Source organism: Delphinus delphis, chromosome 3 (assembly GCF_949987515.2).
Source record: "Delphinus delphis chromosome 3, mDelDel1.2, whole genome shotgun sequence".
NCBI classification, from domain to species: domain Eukaryota; kingdom Metazoa; phylum Chordata; class Mammalia; order Artiodactyla; family Delphinidae; genus Delphinus; species Delphinus delphis.
Window position 1 is genome coordinate 4936806 of NC_082685.1, and position 11661 is coordinate 4948466.

The 11661-nt window shown below is 52.4% G+C and overlaps 1 protein-coding gene across 2 annotated transcripts in view; it reads right to left on the reverse strand.

The window, feature by feature from the left end:
• Window positions 1-9392, reverse strand: part of SH3GL1 (SH3 domain containing GRB2 like 1, endophilin A2) — a 32222-nt gene extending 22830 nt beyond the window's left edge. For both annotated transcript variants that reach the window (XM_060007483.1, XM_060007484.1), the window contains exon 1: window positions 9144-9392. In XM_060007483.1, coding sequence (XP_059863466.1) covers window positions 9144-9188 — 45 coding nt within the window. In that variant the 5' untranslated portion in view covers window positions 9189-9392. The remainder of the gene's footprint in view (window positions 1-9143) is intronic.
• Between the last annotated feature and the right edge of the window lie 2269 nt (window positions 9393-11661).

Here is an 11661-nt window from a genome sequence, read left to right on the forward strand (position 1 = left end):
AGGGGCAGGGGAGGGGGTGACAAGAGAAGAGGTAACCCAGGGACAAGTGAGAAAGTTATTCCCACCGCGACGCTCTTTCAGTACCCCTCATTCTGGCAAGGAAAAACTTTCCAGTGGGCACTTTTTTTTTTTTAATTTTTTTTTTGGCTTTTTATTTTTTGGCCATGCCACGTGGCATGTGGAATCTTAGTTCCCTGAGCAGGGATCGAACCCATGCCCCCCTTCAGTGAAAGTGCAGAGTCATAACCACTGGATGGCCAAGAAGTCCCTCATGGGCACTTATTGTTTCAGCGACTCTTTAATTAAGAGGGACCAGGGCTTCTCTGGTGGCGCAGTGGTTGAGAGTCCGCCTGCCAATGCAGGGGACACGGGTTCGTGCCCCAGTCCGGGAAGATCCCACATGCCACGGAGCAGCTGGGCCCGTGAGCCATGGCCACTGGGCCTGCGTGTCCAGAGCCTGTGCTCCTCAACGGGAGGGGCCACAGCAGTGAGAGGCCTGCGTACCGCAAAAAAAAAAAAAAAAAGAGGGACCAGACCCCAGCCTCCGAGGTAAGGAATCCAGGAGGAATCAACTACACTGCTTTGTTTCTGTTGTATCTTGTGATCCAGTTACTATGACTTAGAGTAAGAAATAACATCAAGATCCCTTTTAAAATAAATTTAAAAAGTGAGTCTATTTGAAAGTCAAGTTAACTAACTGATTCTAGTCACAGGCTAGGTGGTTGGTTCCAGGTATTTACTGCAGGCCCAGGAGCTGGTGTGATGGACACAGCACCTCGGGGAAGGTGGCGGGGCTCCCTGGGCCCCAGGGTGTGGACAGGGAAAGTTACGGCCCGCAGGTGAGGAGGCTGGCCTCAGGTGCACTGGGCCTACGAGCTTGTTGCATTTCCAGTACCAGCCAGATGGGCAGGGACCACCATCTAGAGGGTGGCTGGGAGTGCCATGACTGGGGACAAAGATCTGGAGGACAGGTGCACGAGCAGTGGCAGGTGCCAGGGAGGTCCCTCAGGTCCTGGAGGGAGAAGGCCCAGAGGCAGGGTGGCAAGCCCACAGGGGGAACCAACGGGGCAAAGCGGAGGAGGGGGTGAGAGAGCTGGCCAGCTGACTCAGGACACAGGAGAAGAGGCAGAAGGGCGGCCAGGTGTGGAAGCCAGGGAGGGGCTGCACACAGGACCCGGGCTAACGCCGGTCAAGTCTAAGAGGTCAGAAGTCCAGGGGCAGAGAGCAGGCTTCTGAGGCCAGAGTGGTGAGGCCTGGGGAAAGTGGAGCCAGGGAACTCCTTTTCCCAGCAGGCTGGGCACCTCCAGTTAAGTTCAGGCCTGGCTGCGGGGTTGAAATGACAGAGACTGCCCGTGACACAGGTTGGGCCGCTCTGGCCCAGTCAAGCGCCGGTCCCTCGGCCTGGAGCCCTCAAGACAGATCCTAAGCCAAAGGGAACAACCTCTAAGCTTTGATTGCTTATTCTTTAAACCAGTCGGACCTGTTCCTGACCGAGGCCTCCACGGCCTTGCCAGTCACCTGGCTTCGCATGGGCACCGCCACTGGCACCGGACAGCCCCATTCCCGCTCTGAGAAGGAGTCCACCATTTCTGACTACTTGGCCAGCAAGCCACGACCCGTGGGGACCCGGGCCTGTCACCAGCCGCCAGGCAAGCCTGCTCCCTCAGGAGCTCACACCCAATGAGAAGAAAAGCACACTGGGTGTGAGGATGTGCTGGGTGTGTGGCACGTGGGCAGGAGACCACCAGGGAGGGTGGAGAAATATTTTTGGGAGGGGGACCCAGGAGATGGCAAGGATACAGGAAGATACACGCAGGGCTCTGAGGGCAAACAGGAAGTGGACAGGGAGACCTGGGCTGGGGTGGGGAAGGAGGAGGGAAGGTATGAGCCTGAGCAGACCTGTTGGACTGGGGCGTGCTGGCTGCGAGGGGGAGGGTGGGATTGAAAGCCGCGACCAGGGCGGGGGCTCCAGAAGGTTCTGAATGCCAGGTTGGAGCTGGAACCGCACCCCAGGTCGGCGGGGGACGCTCCCCTCAGCAGACCCCAGCCCTGTCTTCTCTAGGTGCGCCCACACGGCCGCCCCGCTTTTGCGCTCTCATGACCTACGATGTGGGGCAAACTCCGTCCAGCTAACCTTTACTGAGTTCCTGGGACAGCGACCAACTGTCCTCCTCACCGCCCACCCCCTCCCGGGGGGCAGCTCACGTCACTGGGCCGTGACAGCCCGGGCGGGCGTGGTACCGCTGGAGGGGTTTAATGCCCAGGTGCGGAAATCTGAGCATCCAGGCAGCGGCTCTTCCCAGGGCGGCCACGGCTGATGCTGAGTCAGGTCCTTCAGAGGAAATCGCACATCTATTTTCCTGCTGTGGTTGGGAGTCTCCGCGTGACCCCCCTCTCGGGCCCAGTCAGCAGGTTCTTCTAGGAGCTGAGTGGAAAAGGAAGACGAGGCCATCCTCTGAGAGCCTGAGTTTGTGGAGCCCTGGTTACTGCTTAACAGGAAATGAGCAGAATTGGACCCAAACTGCAGTGCTCGAGAGAAGTGGCTGCAAATCCAGCCCTGGGGAGAGGGGCGGGGAGAGAAAAAGTTTGGGTGGGGGGGTGGGGAAGAGAAAGAAGGAGAAGAGGAGCAGGAAGGAGGGGGGTGCAGAGAGGAGGGGAGAAGAGAGGAACCGGCTGCTCCACAGTCTGATACACCCTTCCTCAGCTTTCCAGGGACAGCTTTAAAAAAGAACCAGAAAAAATCGCCCCTGACACTTCCCTAGGCACTTAAAAGCCAGGACGGTTTGAGCACAGGGGGTAAAGATGCCTCAACAGGCCTGCTCACCCCTCCAGTGGCTGGAAGGCTCCAGCATCAAACCCTCCTTAAACCTCAGAAACCTCACCCCACCCCCCGCCGTGACCTCGAAAACCAGAAATAGAAGACAATCTGACTTTCCTCTGCCACTCCGCGGCCCACGGCAGCCCTGCAGTGTCAAAATGTGCAGATGCCTCTGAAATCCTACGGAAGAAGTTGGCTGCACGCCCCAAATTAAAAACTAACTTTCCCCAGATTGGATCCGTTTCAAAATACTGGCAACAAAGTGGAGAGGGCTGAGACAGAGGCCAGGGCAGAACTAACTGTGGCCCACATCCCAGGGTCAAAGGCCATGGGACACGCACACCAGAGGCAAATGGCAGGCCTGAGGGGCCCGGTCAAAGCCTGTCAGTTTGTCTTCTGAGGAAAGAAGCAAAGAGATGCCCAGATGGACACTTGACGGGCGGGCGGAGAGCTCAGGCCCCCAAAGGCACTAAGCGCTTGCTTGGATGTTGGCTCCGGAGGGAGGCTGGGTGGATGGGTGGTGGGTGGGTAAATAGCACCATTTCCTTACTTCACTTGCTAAGTCAGTGACAGTTCTGGGGTCGCAAAACTGTGACAGCCTTCAATTTCTGAAACCAAACAGAGGCTGTTATTAAGTGGCACACGGAATATAATTAAGTATCCTACAGCTTTGCCTCAAAACATACCCAGATAAGGAGGGCGATTAGCTCCCACGGGCCCTCTTTGATAAACTGCTCTTTACTACACACAGGATTCTGAGTCAGAGGTGAACTTCAGGTCTGATGTACTGCAGTCACGGGCAGCAGAAACAGAATATGATGACCCCTTGGTCCTGGTATGTTAATAACAAGAGTATGCAGGATGCTGCTTGGTTACAGGGCGCCTCCCTGATTGCAAACAGCGGGTCCTGCCCAGGAGGTCGGGTTAACCTGGTTTTACAGACAGGCCTGGGAAGTGGTGGAGTTTAAAGAGGCCCCTTGGCTCCCTTCGGGAAGGGCAGTCTCAAATCTCTTCTGTAGCTCCACAGTGCAGCCTAAAACACAGGGCTGGTTACTCCACCCAGCAAGCTGGGGACGGAATACTGATGGAGCAGGACAGGATCATCTCTGTCCAAGGTCCCACAGGGACACCGCTAGGTCAAGGGTCTTCCTACAAAATGAGTCAGCAGAGTGGCTTCCTGTAAGAGTGGACTTAACCTAGTTCCCATCGCACGTGGACATGGCAATGGCCAAAGGCCCTTCCCAGGTCTGCTGTCCCGAGGCAGAAGGTCTTCCGGAGGTTAGCCTGCAGCTGCTCAGCTCAAGGGTCTGGGCCAGGGACCACCCCCACCACCAGATCTCGCCTGACACCTGTCGCTCCCGGCTCACAGGTTCCACACTTTGATTCGTGCTGAGACTAAGGGGTTACAAATTCCAGATTTTTGTATCCTAAGATCACTCCATGTCCACTACTTAGCAGGCCAAGAACTTTACTGGGAAATCAAAAGCATGATCCCATAAAATGAAGTTTAAAAAATAGGTCAGAGGGACTTCCCTGGTGGCCCAGTGGTAAAGAATTCTCCTTCCAATGCAGGGGACACAGGTTCGATCCCTGGTCGGGGAACTAAGACGTGCCACGGGACAACCAAGCCCGTGCACCAGAACTACTGAGCTCACGTGCTTCAGTGAGAGAGCCGGCGTGCCGCAACTACAGAGCCCACGGGCTCTGGAGCCCTCGTGCCGCAACTAGAGGGAGAAAGCCCACATGCCACAACTAGAGAGGAGCCCGCGCCACAGTGGAAGATCCTGCACGCCTCAACGAAGACCCCGTGTGCCACAACTAAGACCTGATGCAGTCAAAAAAAAAAAAAAGGTCAGAGCAGGCAGTATCTGGGGACATCGGACATTCCCCCGGCTACTGCTTACTCCAACACGTTGGGGTCCTGGGCCCCCCGTCATACCCCCACCCCATGCCTTTCCCAGGAAGCTCGATCTTTCCTCCTAGACACAAACCCGGAGCCTAGCGAGTATCCAACAAACGTCAAAGCTACGGGATATGACGGTCATGAATTTCCCTCCTAGCTCGGACGGAACCAATCTTTCAGTTTAAACTCTCTCCCTTCTTTCAGGCAAAAAAAAAAAAAAAAAAATCAGGCCAGCATTCCAGGCAACTGCCAGATCTACCCCTAGTTACACTCTCAAATCTCCACATAGCCCAGCCACAAGAATTATCAGGAAACCAGTTAGAAGGTTAGGCCTGGAAATTAATGTCACCCAAACACACCACAATGACAAGTGAACTTTTGAGCCTAGATCTCACTACTGGGTTCCTCTACCCACCTCAGTTCCTCAGAAAGGCTCATAAAAGCATCTCCCCAGATTCTAGGTGTGCATGAGTACCAGAGGGCTATTGAGTGGCATTACACAGCGAGGCCAGACGGGACCAAAACCATGGGCCTGAGACAGACGCCCATTTCTTTGGCTGCTTCACTCCATACATTCAACTTTCCTCAGCTCAGGTGGCCAGTTCCTATTAAGAAGTAAAAACCCACAAACTTCCCGCTCAAGCTCAAACCGATTTTATTTGAGACCTGAAAGTTTTCACCAGGGATGAACTGGTGTGGAATTTGCCAGTATACTGCCAGACACTGGGACCTGGTTTGTTACCAGTGTCACCAAGGAGGTAGAAACTTTTCATTAACATCACAGCCTCACCTTCGAGAAACCCAGCTTCTCTATTCCCAGCTCTCTCTCACACATCCACCTGGCTTCTATTTCTCAATTTAGAAATGATGCTCTTACAAGCCTTGGAAATCAAGAACCAGTTTCAAAGTAGGGTTTCTTGCTACAGAAACGTTGGCGCTTCTCTTATGCAGGGCCAGATAATTCTCTGTCGTGTAGAAGACTGTCCTGTATGTTGTAGGATGCTTAACAACCATCCCCAGCCATTACCTACTCGGTGCCAGTAGCACCCTCTCCCCAAGGCGTGCCACTGTCTCGGACGTTGCCAAATGTCCCTTGGGTGGTGCACAGGGTGGGAGAGGGGAGGGTTAGTTGCCCCTAATTGAGAGGCACCAATGCAAGCTTGTACCTTCTTAAAAATGCCAGATGCCAAAAAACACTCTGGGGTTTTCCTGAGGACTTGGGAGGGGAAGACTTGGTGTCTGGATGCTGAATTTTACGCACGTGTCCATCTGCGTATATGTGGTTATCTGCATTTCGAGAATTAGAAAAAGCAGGCAGCTGCCAGAAGAATGCCCAGGAAGGATTTTTTGTTGTTCTTCTGTTTGGGTAAAATTATCCTCACTTTTTTCAAACCATAAAACAGTGTTTCTCAACCTCAGCACAGTTGACGTCAGAGCCAGGTGACTCTTGGTTGTGCAGGGCCGTCCAGTGTGCTGTAATATAATTAATTACCAGCGTGTTGTGACAACCCAAGATGCCTCCAGACATTGCCAATGTCCTCTGGAGGGTAGAACTGGCCCTGGTTGAGAACTACTGTCCTACAGGAAGACAAATGCCCCCAAATCCTTTTGTGTAAAAAGGGGACAGTGTTTACCCTTAGGCCAGATAAGTGAGACCAATTGAGACCGACTGGTTTAAAGAATATCACCTGTTAACGCAGTGAAAACTCAATATATATTATTATGACTTAACAAGAATGTTACCTGACACAGATGACCCTACTTGAAAGAGGTGTTCATAAGATCAAGAAAAGAAACACAGGGCTTCCCTGATGGCAGAGCAGTTAAGAATCCGCCTGCCAATGCAGGGAACACGGGTTCGAGCCCTGGTCCGGGAAGATTCCACATACCACAGAGCAACTAAGCCCTGTGCCACAACTACTGATCCTGCACTCTAGAGCCCGTGAGCCTCAACTACTGAGGCCCGCATGCCTAGAGCCCGTGCTCCGCAACAAGAGAAGCCACCGCAATGAGAAGCCTGTGCACTGCAAACTAAGAGTAGCCCCCGCTCGCCGCAACTAGAGAGCCCACGCACAGCAACGAAGACCCAACGCAGCCACATAAATAAATAAATAAATTTACATATAAAAAAAAAAGTAAAGTAATACACAAAGAAGTGGACACATCCAGATAAACAGCAGAGGTCTATGGAAACTATTGCAGAAGGGAATGGAACACAGCCAGGGTGATTCTTGAGAGGACAACTCAACATGGAATCGGTCAGGAGGCCAAGACGACAGCTCTCAGAGGAGGACGTGTCGCAGCAATTCTTTGGGACTGGGCCTCAGAATATCGAGATAATAAATTGATCCGCACCACCAGCTTGCACTGCTCTGAGCTTTCCAGATTTCCAAGCACTCCCCGCAGGTCTGAATGCAGGCCAACCTTCTTTCCCTGAGAGGAAAGGCTCCGGTGGATGGCCTGAGGCCCAGCTAGTTCCTCCGGCACAGCGTATCTGCTGGGGACAGCATGGGCCACCAGCACGGGCCCTCATGGCTGGGGGCGGGGCGTGGAGGGCTTCCAGAGACCTGTCTATATGAAGGAACAAAGTGGCCCAGGAATTCTTCCGAGACCCACAGTTCCTGCGAGAGGGGCTACATCAGGGCCCAAGATAGTGAGCAGCCCTCCAAGGTGCTCTGGTCAAGTGTGCGGGGGTGGGGTCGGAGGCCTGCTGGGCAAGGTCTAACCCAGGGCCAGCTCACTTAATTCCATCCTGCTGGGGCAAAGGGCTGTACTCTCAGCAACAATCCTAGAATCCCTCTGGATTAAACCTCTCTTCCTCCAGGGTTTGGCCTGGAGTCTAGAGATAGACGCCAAATATCTTTAGCCCTAGACAACTACTAGGGTCATTAGTTCTCCCCCTCAAAGGGCAAAAGGTCCCAGCTGTGTATTACTGGGGACTCATCTCTCTTCCCTCCCACTGGACCTCTCCAAATTGTGGGCAGAGTCTGGTTTGCCAGCGCGGGCCAAACAACTCCTACGACTGTTGCTCGCTCCTTCCTGGAGTCTATCCACACAAACTCCAGATCTAAGGTTCTCATAGGATCAAGGGATCTGGGACTTCTTGGATCTGAAATTATAAACTGAATTTTGCATTCGCCCAGTTTTCTGAAGAGTGGATCCACTCAGCTTTCACCAGACTCGTGAGCAATGGGGCCTGACACAGCACCGTTGGGAGGGGGAGACTTGATGTCTGGATGCTTGGACATGTCTGGATGTTTTGGAAAGGTGACTTTCCAAAACACCTATTCTATCTGTCAAAGTAGAACACTTATATTCTTGGATTCTGCATTCCACTTCTGGGAATTTATCCTTTAAATCCAATCCCACCTGTAAGCAGAGATATTCACTGGCTATTCACGATAGTATCGTTTGCAGCAGAAAACTACTGGAAACAACCTAAACGTCCATCGATGGACAACTAATTAAATAAATTATGACAGACTTCATGGAATGGAATGCCACATACCCATTAAAAAGATACAAGAGGCTCTAGGAGTAGCTCTGGGGGAGGGGGAAGGGAGAGGGGTTTTCCCCTAAGGACATTTAGCAGCATCCGGAGACATCCGTGGTCGGTGGGGGGAGCTCCTGGTATCGACTGGGTAGGGGCCAGGGATGCTGCTCAACGCCCCACAGTGCCCAGGAGGGCCACAACAGAGAATGACCCAAGGTGATAATTCTGGCTCTAGTGCGATCTCCGAGACACATTTAATGAAAAACATCAATTACACGGTTCTGTGTAGACGATGTTACCGCTACGTGTGTGTTTTTAAAGGAGAGGCATACCCTCCTCTTTGGTAATTGGTGACAGTCCCTGTCTCTGGAGAGAGGGACTGGATGCCTGAGGGACTGAAGTGGGAAACTGACTTTTCACTCTACCCGTTCAACTTTGTACCGGGCCCACTGAAAAGGTTTTTTCGTTTGTTATCTTTAAAAAAAAAAAAGAAAAAAAAGAATTGTTCTAGACACGAAATTTCCCTGACCCTGGGTTCTCTAGCAAGAGTCCTGTGTCGACAAGCTCGGGACTGCTTCTTCCCCTTCTCTCCCTGCCCCCCCACAGCCCCCCCCCGCCCGCCCGCCCTTTCAGAGGGAAGGACGGGAGGAGAGGGGTCCACGTCCGGGGCCAACCTCTGGGTGCACCTCCGCGCCTCTAAAGCGTCTGCCCACCCGTCTCGAAGAGACTGGAGCCCACATGGCGGGGAGGGTCTGGGCCACCTCGCACGCAGACCCCCGCCCCTCCTAGGTTGTCCCCACCCGGCAGGGGACGAGTGCCAACGCCGCCCCCTCAGTACCCACGGCTCCCTCCCGAGTCAGGGCCTGGCCGGGACCCCCTCCAAGCATCCTGGGGCCCGGAGCTCGCCCCCCGCCTCGGCCTCCGCTCACCTGGCTCGCCTTGTAGAACTGCTTCTTCAGCCCCGCTACCGACATGCTGCCTCCCGCCGTCGGGCCTCCCGCGCGGACTCAGCGAACCGGAGGGACCGCGCAAGCGACAGGCTTCCGGGCGCCGCCAAACCCCGCGCGCCTCAGCGGGCCCCTACGGCACCGCCTCCGCCGCCCTCCAGCCAGCTCCGCGCCCGCCCCGGCGCCGCCTCAGCTCCTCGCGCGCCCGCGCGGCCAGGATATTACATGGCAACCACACACTTCCGGTGCCGGCCTCCGCCGCGCGCACGCGCGCCCCCCCCCCACGGCCCCGTCTGCGCACGCGCGCCCCCTGCCGGCCAGGGAGCGCACGCGCACTCCGCCTGCGGATGGAGCGGCCGCCTAGCCCAGTGAGTGGACCGGGGAGAACCTAGAGGGGCTGTGGCGGCTGCAGCGACCCCTCGAGTCCCGGAGGTGGGCCTGACGTCTTAGGAAAGGCGCTTAACACCTTTTTGCAGAGATTGGGGAGGCGAAGGGGCAGGTAGAACTCCAGAGGCTGGGTTTACAAATCTTCGGATACCTGTTCGGTAATCTCAGCTATACCCAACTCTTCTGTGGTCTTCCACCACCATCTCGTTCGGCCCCGTGTTCGTCCATTCAGTTGCCCAAGTCAGACATCAGGCTATCACTTATAACTCCTTTCCACTGCCCCAACTGTCTTCTGCCCTGATCAGACCATTCCACCACCCTCCTCTCTGGTGTGCCCACCTTCAGGTTCTCCCCTCCAATTCATCTTCTACAAGACAGCCAGAATGATGCTTCTATAACACAGTTCAGATCACATCAGTCCCCTGTTTAAAGTCCATCTACTGGCCTTAGCATACTCTCCCAATTTCTTAACATGGACTACAAAGCTTGTATAATTTGGCCCCATCACCTTGTCTAACTTCGGCTCTCTTCGTCTTCTATAACCCATGGTCCCTGTTGCCTATGGATTTTGCTAACATTATTCCTCTCATGCACATTCTTCCCCAATCTTTCCCCTGTCCCTTGTGCATAAAAAATAACTCTATTTGGAATGTCACCTCCTCCAGGAAGCCTTCCCAGATTGATACATGTTTACCGATATGATTTTTTCATCAATTGTTATTTTTATTGAATGAATTGGAAATTAATAATGAATCGAAATGAGTAAATGAGTCCAAAAAAAACAGGGTGGGGGCCAGTTGCACATGGATAACGTGTCTGACTACCGATCAGAAAAAGAACAATAACGTGACTAGAGCTAAAGTGCTTGCAACTTCAGTGCTGAAATATCTGACAGAGTTGAGTGATTTTGTAAAGCAGAGGATTGCTGGAAGTTTACAGGTGCCTCAACAGAAGGACTAGATCAGAGGATTGCTTTAGAATACGCATGCCCCAACGTCTTTCCCCAAGATCGTGATGGGGCTATTATGAATAGTTTGAAAAATCTCCTGTGTGATTCTGATGGGCACCCTGAATGGTAATCCACTGGTCTAAATCATTTCAGATGCCAGAATGTCAGAGAAGGAAGGGAAAACATCCTAATGGTTCAGATGAGGAAACTGAGGCCTTGAGTAAGACATGACTTGCCCAAAGCGATGTCCTCAAATTTCCTATTTTCCACATTATTTCCAACTAATTCTACTGATTTAATTATCCAATCTACAGGATAAATAGAATTCCAAAATTGGGCTAAATTTCACTCTTCTCTCCTCACTTCTGCTCTGCTTGAGAGGTTAAATTGGTGCTGAAGAAAACTTGTCCTAAGGCTTGCAGGCTGACTCTGAAGGTTTCTGTTCCGTGTGAGGCTTTTAACTTACATGATCACACAGTTCAATTAAATGATATTTATGTATTCACTCAAATATTTATTGGGTACCTACTAATGGTTGTCATGGGTAGGTCCTGGGGATACTGTGATAAACGATTCCTGCCCTCATGGAGCTAATGACAAAAACAGAAATGAATTCATTAACCAATAACACGCTAATAAATAAACACAAGCTGTAATTGCTCCAAGAAAAAGAACAGTGTTGTTGTAGGAACTTCATCTTGTTGGGGGATGGGGAGGAAAGGCTCCTCTGGGGTTTCAATCTAAGATCTGAAAGTTAGGTAGAAATCAACCAGGAAAAGAGCTGCGGAAAGAGTGTTCCAGGCGAGGAAACAGCATGTGCAAAACCCTGAGGATTAAACCAGAAATATCCATTTCATTCATTCCCTCTGAATATATTTACTGCCTCTCAAATGCTTCTGAAGCGATGCCCAGAGTTTATTTAATTAATTTTATTTTTATTGTTAATATAAAAATAATTTATAATTTTAAATTGCTGTGGCTGTATTCGGCCTACGTCCCATTAGGATAAAAAAAATTTTAGTCTTCAGCTCAATTGCAGTTTCAGGTTGTCACCGGCGCCCTACGTAAAGCGTTTCGTCATGACGTAGAGCCTGACCCTCCCTCCTCCCAGAGACGTATCCCACGAGCTCAGCCAATCACAGTGTCTGGCCCTCAACTTGACAC